The sequence below is a fragment of the Cryptotermes secundus genome, unplaced genomic scaffold, assembly GCF_002891405.2.
Source record: "Cryptotermes secundus unplaced genomic scaffold, Csec_1.0 scaffold318, whole genome shotgun sequence".
NCBI classification, from domain to species: Eukaryota; Metazoa; Arthropoda; class Insecta; order Blattodea; family Kalotermitidae; genus Cryptotermes; species Cryptotermes secundus.
The window spans coordinates 2,692,610-2,710,251 of NW_019730108.1; the positions used below are offsets into that span (position 1 = coordinate 2,692,610).

The 17,642-nt window shown below is 40.7% G+C and overlaps 1 protein-coding gene across 1 annotated transcript in view; it reads right to left on the reverse strand.

Annotated features, from left to right (window-relative positions):
* Positions 1 to 814: 814 nt before the first annotated feature.
* The window catches only part of LOC111866137, a 21,573-nt gene continuing 4,745 nt past the window's right edge, over positions 815 to 17,642 (reverse strand). The window contains exons 4-5 of the mRNA XM_023854791.1: positions 6,277 to 6,317; positions 815 to 1,972 (exon numbers count right to left, since the gene is read on the reverse strand). Coding sequence (XP_023710559.1) covers positions 1,019 to 1,972; positions 6,277 to 6,317 — 995 coding nt within the window. The 3' untranslated portion in view covers positions 815 to 1,018. The remainder of the gene's footprint in view (positions 1,973 to 6,276; positions 6,318 to 17,642) is intronic.

The following is a 17,642-nucleotide window of genomic DNA, read 5'->3' on the forward strand; positions in this document are numbered from 1 at the left end:
CTCAGCTTCATGAGTGAGTAAGTAAATAAGTTAGAAGTAAATGTTAAAGAAGTATCTCAATTTATGAATTTCAGTGATCAAATAAAAATGAAAAATACAGCAGCCCTGTGGTATACTGAATAACATGAGGAAGCATAGATTTGTGGATTGTTAACTATTGATCTCAAACAAATAGCAAAGGATGGTTAGTAGGTACACACAAGGGAAAGGTGAGGGAGAGTTTTTCAGTGAACACCACTGCACTGTCTTCTTCAACCCTTATCATCACTGCCAGCACAGGGCTCACTGCGTAACACTTCCAAGTACAGAATCACTGATCTCATCATTAATCTCACTTTTATTCAGGTACATCATTCTCAAACATTCTTGCAGGCTGTTAGTAAACCCCATTCTCCTTAGCTTCCAGAACCATCCAGAAGAGGGGGGGGGGTTGAGAGACGTTAAGAAGCATCCGGCATCTGAAGTAAGACGTGCACTGCTTGTATATGCCCTGTCTCCCCCACCACCACCTGCACTGGAGGACTATAGCATGAAACACAAGATAGACCAGATGCATCACATGCAAGTGTCCAAGATAAAGAGAGTTGATGTTTATATTATGATTTTGCCAATTCCATAAAAAGATATGTCTATGACAGGCAGTTGACTTCACAGGATTCCCTATAATAGTCAGTCATTTGATTGATCACATTTGCCAATCATCGTAAGAACATGACATATCACTTCATTGCAACTTGGCAATATTTACTCTATTCCTTAACAATAAGGCTGAAACATAAGGGAAATACAGCAAAAACCAAGAGATGAAAACATATTAATATAATGATATTTATTTTAAAGTAAATATATATTTCATAAGCTTACAATTACATGGGTTTGTCTTAAACCAAAAATGTTATTCTGTGAACTATAACTTAGTGATTAATAAATTAAAAGCTTTTCTGAACAAGAAAAACTAAATAAGGGGAAGGAAGCTGATAGAAAGCTGGAAACAACAGAACATATATTAAGTTCAGCATCATCCAAAACGTATATCCTGTTCAGTACCCACATCTGATGAAACCATGTCATCCCACATGACTTCTACCATCTCAACTGTACCATCTTCTGACACAGTCAACACCTGCTTGGTTATGCTTCTGGAATCCTCCATCTCTTCTGCCTTGCCCACCTCCACAACCTGCACATATACCGCACTGCCTTCTTCTTCCATCTTCTGCACAGTAAGTAATGTAGGCTGTTCTGCTGAGCTGTCCTCGGACATCTCCATCACACATATTGCAGTTGGTGTGGATCCATCAACATCATTCAACTGCAGTTCCACATCCCCTTCTGTATGTTGAGGAATGTGAGAGACCTCAATAGTCACATCATCTGCTTTTGTCAGTTCCAAAGAATTACTATTTTGCTTACTCTGATCAATGATGATTGTTGCTGTGCCTGATTCCACTACTTTGTCAATCACAGGTAACATATCAGTGACCCTGTTCTTGACAGCATCTCCCTCTGTGGGCTGTACCGTTGAAATAACTACATCTGGACTGTTGGTGCCCCTCTCAGAAGCCCTAAACTCATTTATTTCTGCAGTGATCATATCTACAGTTTCAGATTCTGCAGTGTCAGAACCTTCACAACGCATGACTTCATTACCATCTGAAGCGAAGTATTTCTTGATCTGATTTGGAGTGTGTTTGTTCTGCTTTCCTTCAGCATTGCTCTTTTTCACACTGCACTGCCTTGTGCAACTACCTCCCACCTGCACTTCCTCCCCACAAAAGTCACAAGTAGCATTTTTTTTCTTCACATGTTGGCGTATGTGATGAATCATGAAAGCATTGTAGTGTGTGGTGTACTTGCATTTGTCACACTGCATCCACACATTAGCCTTTGGGTCACACTTCTGAGATTTGCTATGCAGACTGTTTTCCTGTTCATCTTCCAAGTCCATCAGCACAGCTTTCCTCTTTCGAGACTGAAAACAAAGTAACACAGTTAGACCAGCCATGACTGTGAACTTCTGTTAAGAACTGTCAAATTCTTTGGGAGATCTGGTTGCTTCTAGTTCGTTTCTTCATTTATTTAATAATATCTTACCATCTGTAAAAGTTATACAGCATTAAAGGAAGGGATTGTGACCTGTTTTAAGATAGTTTTAGCATTTGCCTGGAGCGACTGAAGGAACTCATGGTCAGTCTGTGAGGACAGCTGGAACAAGACTTAAAGCTTATTACTATATATGAGATATTTACCTGAATGCATATTTAATTTCCTTCTATACAAGCAGTGTCAGTATACATTTCAAGTTTTAAGAAATCATACTAGTAAACTTTGGGGGCACAGTAGCATAGTTGGTTGAGGGGCTATGCTACAAGCCGGAAGGTCGCGGGTTCAAGTCCTGATGAGGTCATTGGATTTTTTTCAATTGACCTAATCCTTCAAGCCACATTATGGCCCTGGGGTCAACTCAGCCTCTAACAGAAATGAGTACCAGGAATTAATTAAATAATTTTCCTGGGGAGTAAAGCACAGCTGGCACATAAGGCCTTCACAGCCTGGTACAGGGATAGCTTTACATTTTACTAGTAAACCTTACAGTGTGTATGTCTGCATATTCAAGTTGTTAGAATACCCTCATATACTTTTTCTATTGCGTATGTTCAACAAATTTTAGCTGTTTTCTATTCACGTGTGTTTTATAATGAACAGTTCTGTCTTCTTCCTGTAGTCTTGTAAAAGACAACCAATGTTTTGGAGGCACACAGTGCCTCCATCCTCATGGTCCAAGAGTAAGCCAAGCAAGAAACAAGCATGAAGCAGGAAGCTATTGCTGAAGTCTTCCTCCACCTCTGCTGTCCAAAGTCCCATCATAATATGCTGCACTGTAACTGGTCATCTTCCCTTCACCGCTCTGCTTGCTGCCTGTTTCATCCTGGCTTCTTGTGGCTTACTCAATGACTTTGAAGAGAGAGGCAACATAGCATCATATCCCAGAAGACACAACTCTTCATAGCCACCACCGTAAGAACATCGACTGAAATGTGATTTGTAACATCATGTTCAGTTTACACATATGTAACAGTTCACAACACTCAGAGCTCTTTGAAAAATGTCTTCATTATTTTTCCTAGCATAGAGACATCTGTGTGATGAAACAAAATACTGCCGCATCACAAGGGAGGAGGAGGTGGTACTACTCACCCATGCTGACTGTTGGATAACAGAGAAATAAATATATGTTACATTGCTCTGTGGTACATAGATCAGTTCAATCTGATTTCTGATGAGTATACCTTTACCAAAGATGGCATTTTCAACCCCAGAAATAGCCATGTATGGGCTCAAAATAATTCTAACGTGAAGCATATGTGAAGCTACCAACACAGCTTCACTGTCAATGTGTGGGCAGGGGTTATCAATGGACATATAATAGGCCCTTACCCCTTACCTGTGCAGCTTACTGGTGACAATTACCTAATATTTCTCCAAGAGACCTTACCCAAGCTGCTGGAAGTGGTGCCTTTGGAAGTATGTCATGAAATGTGGTTCCAGCATGATTGCACCCCGGTGAACTGCACTAATGTCGTTTGTATTTGGATGAAACCTTTGGCAAGAGATGGACTGGACTTGGAGGTCCAACAACCTTGCACCCTCGCTCTCCTACCTTGACTTCACTGGAAAACTTTCTCTGGGGGTACATGCAAAGCCTGGCATATGAGACTCCAGTGGAGACATAACATGATCTTGTGGCAAGAATTGCAGTAGCAGCTGGAACCATCCAGGAAATGCCAGGAATCTTTCAAAGAATTCAGCAAAACATAGCCAGGTGGTGCAGAACATGCACTGAAGTTGTCAGCTGCCATTTTGGGCAATTTTTACAATGTAAAACAACAATAACATCCCCTGAAACTTGTGCTTCCTCTCTGTGACCCTTAGTGCCAAAAGGAAGCGTTTCCGGGCATTGGTGTATTAAAGAAGTATGATCAGACTGAACCCATTTCTCTACCACAGAGACTTGTAATATACTGTAGCGCATTTATGCCATGCAGAAATCGCTGGGCCACAGAAATCTGTAAACATGGCTTATTACACAACAATAAGAACAGCGGTGTTTTTCTGTGCCATGCAGTGCTGAGCCGAGCGAAGGCGCAACACACTGGTTGCTACACAGCATTGCAGTAAACGTCTCTCTGCAGAGTTTGCCTAGCAATGCCTCTGTAAATATGGTGATTACACAACAGCGAAGCAAGGTGTGTTTCTGCTAGTCCAATGGAGAGTTTATAGGAGAAACTGGAATTCCTTAGAAAGAGGTTCTCGGAGAGAGTTTGCGGAGTTAGTTACGAGAGATGCACGCGAACGGAGTACAGAAGAATACAGGAGGCTGGCCTGTGAGGACGTGAAGTGTGATTGGAAGATTTAGGTGATAGTGAGTGATAGCTGAGAAATCAGCAGTGAAGACTTATTGTGTGACTTCAAGATTTTATGTGTGCTACAGTGCAACGAGATTGGGAGCGTGTAATTCAGTGATACTTTTATAGCTCCAGTGTCATAAATACATGAAAACTACAGCCAACAGAGTGAATAGATCAGGGTGTAGTGATTATAAATTGTGTAAACTCGCAATAGTGTAATAAGTAATTGTAGTTACGACCTGTAAGTGGTTAATAAAACCAACTACCAATGCGAACAGCTTCTCAGTAATTAAACACATTAAAACTGGTGTCAGAAGCGGCAAACACATTACAATATATTCAATTACACCCTGTATAGTTCTAATGTATTGGGTCATTCAATCAATTCTCATTCCATCCATTGCTGATGCTATTTAATCTTGACATTGCCAGCATCATTAAATAACCTACTTTAAAAAGCACAAGAACAATTTTTTATGTACCCTGCTGAGACATCTGTTAATTTCATTGTACACCATTCACCAACATCATACTAGTACATGTTATAATGAATTCTGAATGACAATTAGTGTGCAAAGTTCTGACAGTGCCCATTTTTCATGCGTCTTGATGCTGGCTTTTCACTATGAAGCCTCAAATTCATTACCAGGTAACTTTGTGTGAGATTAATGGGAAAGATTGGCACTAGAGCAGAGTTTTCTCCATGTTTCTTTGGCCATCCTCTGCTATAACTTTCCACCACTCTTCAACACTGATCTACTGCTGCTGCCTTTTGTGTGTGACAGCTCTGACCAGGCAGCATTATCATCACAGCCTGTCCTTTAGGTTGGTGGATTCATGTTTGATGTGGCAAAATACTTGTTACAGGACAAGGAAGTATTTTAGTAGTTATTTTTATTTATATATTGGAAATCAAGTTTCACTTTGTTGAGGCAGTGGATTGAAAATGATGGACAATATAGCACAGATCATGTTACATTCTGTCAGCCATGTACGAAATAAATTCCACGTGAATGAAAGTATCATTTGAAATAACATTCAAACTTAAATGCCACTGAAGTATTAAGAAAGCAACTGAGTACCTCAAGACAAACGTTAATAACAGAAAATGCGCCCTTTTTCTGAGAGCAATGCCTTTTATTATGAGCTCTGTGAACATATCCTTACCCAACAAAGAAATTGGACTGATTAGGTCCTATTTCATTCTGATCATTCTGATGATGTTAAGTCATTTAGAGATGGTCTGAACTTGAATGACACTATATCAATTCAGCAAGCTAGGAAGACATCTGACACTAAAATTGTACAGAGAGATCTAGCTGTAATTGAAGCACATTTCAATGCAAAAGTACAAGCTGGATTGAAGTATCTCTCTGTAGAAAATGCACATAATGTGGACAAAAGAAATGATGTGGAAATAAATCCAGGATATGAGGCTGTCATTTCTGTGGTAGAAATGTTTACAGGGAGAGCAGATACCTCCAAATGTTGCAGCTGCATTCAAATATTGACCTGTCACATCTGCAGACACAAAAATCCTTCTCCACATACAAACTTACCCTGACCAACAAGCACCACAAAATCACTCCAGAGCATATATATAAAACTGTGACATACAACAATACAACTTATAACTGAGAAAAATTGTGAAGACAAGTACCTAAGGAGAAAACATTAGCAACTCAGTACATGCATCTGATAGCATATTTTTGCATTTGGACAGCATTAGTTTGTCAGTTTTTAGTGCATAAAAACCCTATGTCTATTTATGATTGCATGGAGCAGCAGAACTCAGATATCAAAGTCTGGTCTCCAGGCTTGAATGTACATGCTATTATTGTCAGGTATATGTGAGAGATATATTTACCATGAAATTTTCCACACCTGCATTTGCTCTGGACCTGGAACCTGTTAAGAAAGAAGATGACCACTCATTACAGTGTGTATTAATACAACTCAGCAGCTTTATATAGTATATGTAAAATATCAAAACCCATATGGGTATGTTCATGTTCTGGAAATTAATGAGAATTCTCACTTGATGTTCCTCAACTTAGGATTGAAGCTGAACCTCGGCCATGTAGTTTTCCTTTTATGTTAGTGTCAGGTTTAAACCCAAATTATATTCTACTGATAATTTTTCATAACTAGAATAAGGGTCCCCCCCCCTTCCCAATGGTGTGTCTACTCTGACGTAGTGGAGGGGCTTGCGTGGTCAAATGACCCTGACAGCTATGTCGGCGGTAGCATACCTACTGGTAGGGCCACCCATGCCGGACAGGTCCAAGGGGATGACCCAGACTAAAAGATATACCCTGGTCCTCCAGGTTGGGGGTTGGGTGAGAGGCTGACGACCTCTCACCATAAAAAATACAAATGTTTCGAAACCTGGAATCAAGCCTCGGAAACCTCAACAGAATGGAAGACGACAACTGGCAAAGAATATGGACTACTATCTAGGTACGTGGAATGTGAAAACCCTCAATAAACTGGGTGACATGAAATTGGTACTAGAACAGATATGAAAATATGAAAATCACAGCCATACAGGAAATTAGACTGCTGGGTAAAGGAATCATGGACTTAAAGAAACACACTGTATGTTACAATGGCAAAGCAGAAGGCAATAAGGAATTTGGTGTAGCCTTTGTAATAGAACGAGAATTTAAAAGCGCAATAATAGACTTTAAACCAATAAGTGAAAGAATTTGCACTTTGAGAATTAGAACAAAATTTTTAATATGACGTTGATGAATGTGCACACACCTACAGAAGAAAAAGAAGAGGAGGTCAAAGACTATTTCTATCAACAAATAGAAGAGACATATGATTCAATACCAAGTAATGACATAAAGGTTATTTTAGGGGATCTTAATGCCAAAATAGGTAAAGAGAAGGAATACAGAGGAGTAACTGGAACAGAGAGTTTACATGATACAACCAACCATAACAGAATAAAATTAATAGATTTTGCAGAAAGTAAGAACTTGATCATCAGCTCTGTATACTTCCCGCACAAAAATATACATAAAAGAACATGGGCATCACCGGATGGGGTAACCTTCAATCAAATAGATCATGTCCTCATATAGAAGTGATTTGCGACAAATATCCTGGCTGTAAGAACATTAATAGGGGCCAACTGTGATAGTGATCATACTTAGTACAGGTACCGAAAGTCATGAGCAACTTTTTTTGCATGCAACCTGGGAACAGCAGACAAAAGAGAGTATGGTGGTAGGTGGAACCAGCTGTTATGTTAACCTTGAGTGTCTTGTGACATCAATAGCTTGCATTACATGACCAGCATCACTCCTAACAAAATGGCCAACAACCATGTAATTTCGCCAGTGTGCTGTCATCGAATTTCTTGTGAAAGAGGAAATCCCTGCTGCAGAAACTCACCAGAGACTTCAGCTTGCTTATGGAAGTGTGTGCATGGGTGCGAGCAGTGTTTGAAGATGGGTGAAACATTTCAAAGATGGGAACACCAGCATCGAAGATTTGCTTCGGAGCGGTCGTCCTCGAACAGCCTCAACTGAACACAACAAGAGTGGATAAGATCATTCAGAATGACAGACGTGTGACTGTGGACACAATAGACTGAAAACTTGGAATAGGGCAAAGTGCAGTACAAGTGATGATTGAAAGCTTGGGCTATAGGAAAGTTTGTGCTTGTTGGGTCCTGCAGGTATTGACCAAAGACCACAAAGGTCCGCGAAAAGCCATCACCTCAGAACTGCTGCAGAGATATCGACACGAAGGCTGTGATTTCTGCTCTGTATTGTGACAGGTGACGAAAGCTGGTTTCACCATTTCGAGCCTGAAACGAAACAATACAGCAGAGTATGGAATGGCACCATTTGGATTCTCTATCAAAAAAGAAGGCAAAGACAGTGCTATCAGCTGCGAAGGTGATGGGCACAGTCTTCTGGGATGCAGAGGGGTTTATTTTGGCCGAATTCCTGGAACCTGGGCAAACCATCAATGCTGCTCGTTATGTCCAGACGCTGCACAAGCTCCGTCGTGCATTGCGCGATAAACGTCCGGGATGAAACATCATCATCCTGCATGACAACGCTCCTCGCCTCACATTGGAAGCAATTGCAAAGATGGGCTGGGAAGTTCTCCCACACCCCTCTTACAGCCCTGATCTGGCACCCTCCAACTGCCATCTTTTCGGATTTGTGTAGGATCAGCTGTGTGACCATTTTGAGACAAGGGAGGCAATTCAGAAAGCAGTGCGTCAGTGTCTTTGGATGGCTGGAACGGAATTTTACAGAAGGGGAATTTTCAAACTCCCAGAACACTGGGAAAAATGTGTACAAAGAAGTGGCGATTATGAGGAAAAATAAAGAAAGGTCTGTAGATTGAGGTGGTTATTTGGTTTGTCAATAATAAAGCATGTTACTTTACAAAAGTGTTGCTCATGACTTTCAGTACGACCCTCATAGATGCAAAATAAGTTGTCAAAGATCCAAGCAGTATGAGAAATGTAAGAAATTTAATATTGACAAGATTACGGAGAGTGATAAGAGAGAAGCATTTCAAAATAAAATTAAAGAAATTAATGACAATAGAGCAAATAAAGAAGTAATGGTAGAAGGGATATGGGTAGATTTTAAAGCCGCAATAATTACAGAAGCTGATGGGATTCTGGGATGTCAAGAGAAACAGGATAATACAGAATGGTTCGACGAGGAATGCGGAGAGAGTATAAACCTCAAGAATAAGAAGTATATGGAATATATGGAAAGACCATCAAGAGCAAGAAATGAGGCATATAAAGAAGCAAGAAAGAAAGCACACAAGAAAAGGGCCTTTCTAAATGAGCAATTACTGCAAATGGAAGAAGACTTCAAAAATAACAAAACAAGAAATGCCTTTGGTTAAATCAAATATAAGAAAAAAGGTTTCAAACCAAAAACAGAATTTATCTGAGACAAAAAATGGCTTCTAATAAATAATAAAACAGAGATTATGAATACATGGAAAGAATATTTTGAACATTAAACCAAAATCAGAATATGGAAGATAACGAGGAAAATGAAGAAGAAAATACAGACGATGGAGAAGGGGAAGAGGAAGAGATAATAGAGCCTCCAACAAAGGAAGACGTGGAAGAAGCATTAAAGGAACAAAAACTAAATAAAGCACCAGGAGGAGATAACATACCAGCAGAATTATTGAAGGCAGGAGGACAAGAAGGAACAATAGTACTCCACAGAATTATAAATAAAGTGTGGGAAGAAGAAAAGATACCAGATGATTGAGGAAAGAGCCATATTTAAAAAAGGGGATAAATTAACATGTAGTAACTATAGAGGTATATCATTACTACCAACAGCATATAAAATTTTAACAAGGATACTAAAAAAGAGACTGGATCCATATATAGAAAAAATAATAGGAGAATATCACTCAGGATTTCAACCCAATCCAAGGCAATCTGGAGAAATTAACATGGAAGGGGATGGGATAGAAATAGTCAAAGACTTCATATATTTAGAATAGAAATTCCACAAAGATGGAGAGGAAAATCATGAAATAACAAGAAGAATAAAACCAGCGAATAATGCATATTTCTTGTTACTATCAGTTTTCAGATCGAGTTTCAGAGCGATTAAAACAAAAATATATAAAACAATGATAAGACCGGTGATTTATTATGGATGTGAGGGTTGGACGCTAAACAAGAAAGAGGAATCACTCATCAATTCATTCGAAAGGAAAATCGTAAGACAAATTTATGGACCAATAAAAGAGAATGGGATATGGAGAATAAGATATAATAAAGATTTATACAAATTATATAAGGAGCCAGAGATCTCAGTGATGACTACAATGCCACACAGAATTTCCTCACTGAGAACAATCTCACAGCTCTGATCAGCAGCATCACCTGCAACCATCACAACAAAAACAGAATTCTGCTGAAGATTGCCAACAACAGTTCATAGAACTCTGAAAATCATAGCATTCAATGCTAATGACACTGGAAGCTCTATGAGGTCAGAAAACAGTTGTAGAAACTGAAAAAAAGACACAGCCCTGTTGTCACAGACACACCTGAAACATCATATGAGGTTCTACATTCAAAACTATGATATTTATTGAACTGATTATGAACATGGGCACAAAGGAGGAACCGCCATAACAATTAAGAAAGGCATCTCTCATACATGTGCAGACCTATCTCCTGTCCTTTCAACAGATGTAACAGTGGTCTGCATACTGACTGGGAACACCAAAATGTTCCTTGCAGCTCTTTATAAATACCTGCAAAGGCTCTGAAGTGATACAGACATTTAGAAATAAGTCCATCTTGGCAAGTGATCCAAATGCAAAGGATCTGTGGGATTGTCAATGTTCCAAATGACAACCACGTGAAACTGTAATGACTGTATATATTAAATCGCTTAAACTGAATTTAAAAAATACAGGATATATGTGGAATGTTCAAACGTTGGCTGGCCCTCTAAGGGCAGTTCGTTCCACTGTGAGTGTGCTGGCAGGTTTCACTCCTCCATAGTAAGCAGAGTCTTACGGCTGTTTCGCTGGCCTGTCTGGATGGTGATGCAGTGGTGCGCACGCTGGTAGGAACAGCTGGCTCGGCCAGTTGCTGGGGTTGTGAAAGCTGCGTTTGCTGGAGACTTGCGGCTACTGCTTTGGTTGCCTGGTCGCAGTGAAGAGCTGTTGCCTCTGACGACTGATCGCTCTGAACTGAGCGTGTTGACTGATGATTGCGAGCTTTGGGCTCCGCCTTTTATACCATGCCTGATGGAGGAGCGAAACTTGCAGTTGCGATTGTGAGCGCTGATTGGTTAGCGCATGTTATGATGTAAATGTGACCTGGACATCGAGTGTTGTTTAAATACAAGTGCTGCCAGCAATGCGATTGGCTAGCACACATGATGATCTGCAAGTGTGTTGGACATTGAGTGATGTATAAATATGAGCATCACCAGCAATGTGATATTCACTTAGGAGTGAGTGTTGTCTGAAAGACCGGCGGAACAGTGTGCTATGTGGAATGTTGCCACAGATCCTGTTTGGAATAGCAATATTTCAGACCCCTTAGGACTGAAGCTATTGGAATTATTTGTTAGTTCTAACTTCAAAGTTTCAGCTCTGCAACACTATGCATTACACACCTGATGGTAGAGATGATCAGAACGTCCAACTGTCAGAGGTCACTGTCACTGACATCCTAGACTCAGATAACCTACTGATAACGTTTAGCATTATGGATCGTTTTAGAATGATGGAAGCCTTAGATCCAGTTGAAAAACTGACAGACTGGGAGCCGTTTCAAAGCCTTTCCACTGAACTCACATCTCAAAATATCCAAATTCACTCTTCTAATGAAGCATGAACTAGAAAAACTACAATCTTAGACTAGAAATATGAAACACCTGGCCTAGAAGGCATATTAAAGACTAAAGATCAGAAAATTATGGGAAGAGCCCAGGGATCCACCATGGAGAATGGCAGTAACCTGGGTCACTAAAATATCAGGAGAATGCTCCAGAAAAGAGAAGTTGAAAGATGGTAAACAAATTTGGCAGACTGTGGAGTCACATCTCAAGCAATATGGCCTATTGCAAAATTCTTCTCAAAAAGTGGCAAACCATAGGCACCATCTGCAATTCATGGTCCCTTGGGTACCATAGTTTATCCAATTGATATAGCCAACATAATCACAGACTGCTTAGTGTAGTGCATGACATGCAGAGGCTAAAGTCAAAGCCCTGCCAGCTACCGTCGATGAAGACATCCCTGTTAATTTCTGACCTTGTGATGTCTCACTAATAACATAACACTTGAAATTATGAATGGCCACTGGTTTTGATGGCATTCCAAATGAATGTCTCCTGCATCCTCCAAGAAGACCTCTTGTGCATTTAACACACTTATTTCATCATTGCTTTCAGCTTAGTCATTTCACAGCACCTCAGAAGGAGAAAAAAATCATGGTAAAGACCCCAAATTTCTGTCCAATCGGCCTCTTGTACACTAAGGGCAAATTATTTGAGAAGATGACTTTAAGAATAATCCAAAAACACACAAATGAAACAAATTTACTGAATGAAAGTCAGTTCAGCTTTTGAGTAGATCACAGTATGATACTGCAGTGTATGAGGCGGATGGATCATGTCACCCTAAATTTCAGCAATAACATGTTGACAGCAGCTGCGTTTGACATAACATAGCACTGTGGCCTACTATATAAATTTTCAGAACTAGAATTCTTGACAAATCTCATTAAGGCAACTGCTTCTTTTCTCACTGATACAAAATTTATATTCTTAGTAGAAGACGAATTTTATACGTGAAGAAAAATAGCAGCAGGGACTCCTTTAGGTTCCGTCCTTGCCCCAATACTGTACAGTTTACATATAAATGATGCCGTGAATTTGTGGTGGGAGCATTGGAATATAAAGATCCATGGACAGAAAACTCAGGTGATCTACAATGTGTTACAATTTAATTCCTGGAATGACCGCAGTGTGTCGCTGGGCTGTTGAGTCAGGCAAACTCATGTACCCAAGCATGTTTGGACATGTTCCAACTTGTGTTTACATGAGCCACAGACCAAATGAGTAGTTCGTTCCCATGCAGGAGAGAAAGTAATACATGTCCATGGTATACAGTTTGCAGAAAAATGAGTGACAAGAATCTGGAACAGTGGATAAACATCAAGTTTGTGTGAAGATCGGTAGAAGTGCTAGTGAAACGTTAGCCCCCTATTAACATTAACTTATGGTGAATACACTATGAAGAAACTAGGAGCACACGTGGCTTTTAAAACTCCATATGACTACATAACTAAATTATGCAAGACACAAAGAGAAATAATCCTGAACTATGTAAATCCAAACGTGCATGGTACTGGAGAAGTAGAGGCCAGGCACAGGAAGTATAAGAGACTTAAACTTGGCGGTGGTCAGGCCTACAACTGTTCAGCTGACTAACTGCAGTTTCAGAGTTGTTACATAAGTTAAGGCATAACCTGCTGCACAGGCCTTCATTGACAGGCAACCTCTATATACCTAGTATCAATGTTACATAGTACAGTCCCCCGATAAAGGATACACAGAGTCTATAGTGAGATGGATGCTGTGATAGCATGGATAAACTTGTGCTGAAACTATGGTGCAACAAATGTACAGCCTACACAGAGAGACCAAGCCCTCCTTAGTCAAAGAGGAGGTGCCATTTCAAAACACGTACATGTCTAGGACAGAATCAATATCCTGGACATGGATCTCAAGTAGACTAATGCCAGAAATAAATGTGCTGGAGAAGGTGGGCAGCAGTTTAACCAACTGACCGCTCTTGACAACTATGCAGAATGCTGACATGAAAAAATGTAAATACAGATGACGTTTACCACTGACTATGACCGTTGTAAATGACAGATCAGTCTTCCCCTTATGGTGCCCCATATCAACAATACTGCAACTGTCTCTAGTAACAAAAATTTGATCTTGAGCCACAGGTGAGGCTTAACACCAAGAGTAACTGGCAGACTGACTGTCGGCCATAACATGATTTCGACTTGAAAAAGCTGCAGCTGAGAATTATTATACTTGTAAGAAAACTGGCAGCTGGTACAGACATGAACACAGAAGCAGAGAAATCTCCACTGTCTGAAGCCGTTATTAAGGAACTAATGGAGACACAGCAAGCAGGCTGAGAAGACTTAGCATGTTGTGTAGTGATTTGTTGTAAAGTGTGTGGATTAGCAACAGTACACTGCTTTGGATAGTAACATCATCATGCGACAAAACCAGAACAAATGCTAGAACGCATGCTGGTCAGAATGAGTGAAATTTGAGAGATGGTGGAAGCTGGCCATGTGAAGATGAAACCTGATCAAGATGGAGACATGCCTAAACGCAAGGAAGGCATGTCTAGAAAAGAGGGGGTCCAGCCTGGAAAAGTAAGAGACCAAGACAGAGGAACATCCAGACAGAATAGAGGCAGTCAGGAAAAAACTCAGGCCACAGCAGATCACCCTAAATGGGTACCACATGTACAAGCCATGCACCTACTTACAACCCTGCAGATCTTACCTTTCAGTGTTCTACATGGAGATCCTAAAAGAGCAATGTATAAGCAGACCACTGGGGCACATGAGGACTGATTTGGGGACCAGCAACTGGCGCAGGGTACCACAATCAACCGAAGAAATGGACACAAGACAATTGTGAACCCTTGCATGAGGTTGCCACTGCTGACCCTAGAGCTGGGAGTCATAAAGCGAGCAGTCGAGTCGTCTGTCAGGCTCCAGAAAACAAGTAACAGGGCACCGTGGAGGAGTCGGCCTCCTCCCAAATGAATGAAGAGACTATGGACAGCTTACATGCGGGCACTGTAGGGGCACAAGCCGATTTCAAAGGTTCTGCCCGGACATAATGAGAAGCAGAAACTCCACAAACATCAAAAGCACTGTCACATGTTGTGTAGTCTTCAAACTGCACTCCAAGAGATTGTAAATTGTGCCAGTCATCCTCTTCATCTTCAATGAGTTTCACTCCACTATCATTATTGTGGACATGTTCAATCCAGAAACTACACTTCACAATGAAGTTCTTGATTGTAGGGGGTGTTATCATTATCAAAGTTTCCGTCACGAAATGCCTTGCAGACAACACATCCAGCCTCATCTGTGTAGCATCTTGGAGCAGTTCCCCATCTGTCCTCTCTACAGTCTTCTGAACCAACTGCTTTCTGTAATGGCACTTCAATGCATGGATAATTCCAAAACCTAGAGGCAGTAGCTGGTTTGTACAGTTAACTGGGAGAAATACAACACTGATATTGCTCAGAAATGAGGTGTTCTTCAAGTGAGCAGCAAACAGATCACTGAAATTTTTAGCACTCACTTTTCTAGCTGTGTGAGGTAATCTTAAAATATTTTTGTGGCCATCCAAGAATTTGTATTACCTTCATATTTTGTATATAGTCTCTTGACATCTTGAAGCAATGTAGACTTTTATATTTTCCAGTTGCAATAGGTGGTGGTTTACCATTACCATCTGCATTTCATGTGAGGAGCAAAGTAACCCACTGTTGCTTGCTGGATTGTAGATTGAAAAACACACCTGTCTCATCAGCATTCTACATATCACAGAGGTCATAACCTTAAATTTCTTGCAACAGACAGTAGTTTTTCTGGTCCCCTACAATTACTGAATCAACACTCCTGTTCTCACTTGATGTGAGTTCTGTAACAAATGATGTGTTTCCTCTTAATACATTGCGGACCAGCGATTTAAATATTTAAATCACCCTGGGGCCACCATTATTAAACCTACTATCCTAACTTGTGCACTGTTCACTTTAAAAATTAATATAAAATCTCCTAATTAATTTCATGAACTAAAATTTTTGGAGAACACTAACCAATGCTCCTAGAAGTGCTTGAGGGTGTGATATTTCTGGAAACATTCCCCTTTGTGAAGTGGCATTACACAGAACTTGCAAATGTAGACATATTCCTTTTTTGTGAACTGTGCAAACACGGCATTGCGTAGAAGGATGCTTCCCCTTGGAATGTTCACTCTTCAGTTTTCAAGAGGGGATGTTTCCGCATATCACCCGAGAGTCACCCTGGGGGGTCCACATGAGGCCTGCGTGGGGTGGGAGTTGATAGTCCTGGTCGCACTAAGTCTGTGTCTGACTCTGGTTCTGCCGCCACCATCTGGTTTGTAGCCCAGGCCTTTGCCACATTCATCAGAAATGCTTTGTATTTCAATTTTGAATCAGGGTTTAGATTTTTGTGATTTTTTTAGATTGTTTACTGTCCCCACAATGTTAGTCCCCAAAATGTTATTACCCCCACTATCGTCAGAGCTACTGTCACTTTTACTGTCTGCGGCCACAATTCTTTGTTCTCCCGTCACTGCCACTTCTCAATCACCATGACTATGCGTCTCAAAAGTCAGGACAGCTAGCTCATCGGAGAAGAATTTGTCCTTGTCCATACCCCACCACTAACTACTGGCTGCTACATACAGCTCAAAGAGCATCAAAGCATTTTCGTTTATAGTGGGTTAAGAAAACAGCGAGGTGAAGTTACTGACAAGTAAGCAAACAGTCCAGAGTTTTATTACGCCACTGCGTGCAACTTGGGTGGCACCAGAGCAAGGTATAGTGTGTTACAACGTAACATGTCCTAAAATCATGATATCATGCAACCGGCCCGCCACATTTAAAAGCCAAAAGCATATCATGTGACCAGTCCTCAATGTGTTAAATCTGTTGATCCAACCACAGGAAGCCGAAAAGTTGGCTACTTCCAATCAACCAGCAATGTGCAAGGCTTTCTCCTTGAGGTGGGTGCCATCAGTGGAATGCTAAGAAGGGAACACACATCACAAGACACGGTTTACACAGAATATAAGAAAAACGACCCCCATAGTGGAAGAACCACACGCAAGTTTTAATTAAGACACATAAGATGAATAATCTTAACAAGTTTTAGTGGGTGTAAATTTATTCTAGTTGACAAATACGCACTTTTTAAATACTTTTATAAAGACATATAAAGGCAAACAATGCCATAGATTAGCATAATTAGGGCACCTGATGATGGCACTATGTTGCCGAAACATGTCGTGAAGTAACAGGTGAAACTGAGTGCACCACAAGACGGCCACTGTATACATATCATGGATGATAACATTTTCATGTAACTTCTAAATAAGTGGCAATGCTGGACAAATGGAATTATCTGGTGCCCTGTTTAATCTTTGTTGGGACAATGGAACACCTCACTTCAAAACACACTGATCTTGTTCCAAATGGCATATCTGGTCACCCTGAACTACAGTGCGTACAATCAAGTGCGCGCCGCGGCTGCAATTTGCCTTGAGTCATACCACCGCAGAACGGATGCAACTCCTCCCCGCGACTGCAGTGCTCCTACGCCGATGGTTGCATAATCGGAACCCGAGGTTGCATTAAACAGTCAGTCTTTGTCTTGCTGTGGAAGTGGAGTGGAATGTTTACAGCTGTCGACAGACGGTGGAAATGAAGTTCACTATTAAACAGCGTGTGTTTATTGTCGAAACTATTGCAAGGAAAAACATTTACAGAAAATTCGCACGTAGGTTTCGTCAGAAATATCCTGACTCGCCAGTTCCCACAAAGTCGTGTGTAAACAGGCTTCTGAAAAAGTGGCGGGCCACAGGTTCAGTGAGTGACAAGAAGAAGCAATCGAAG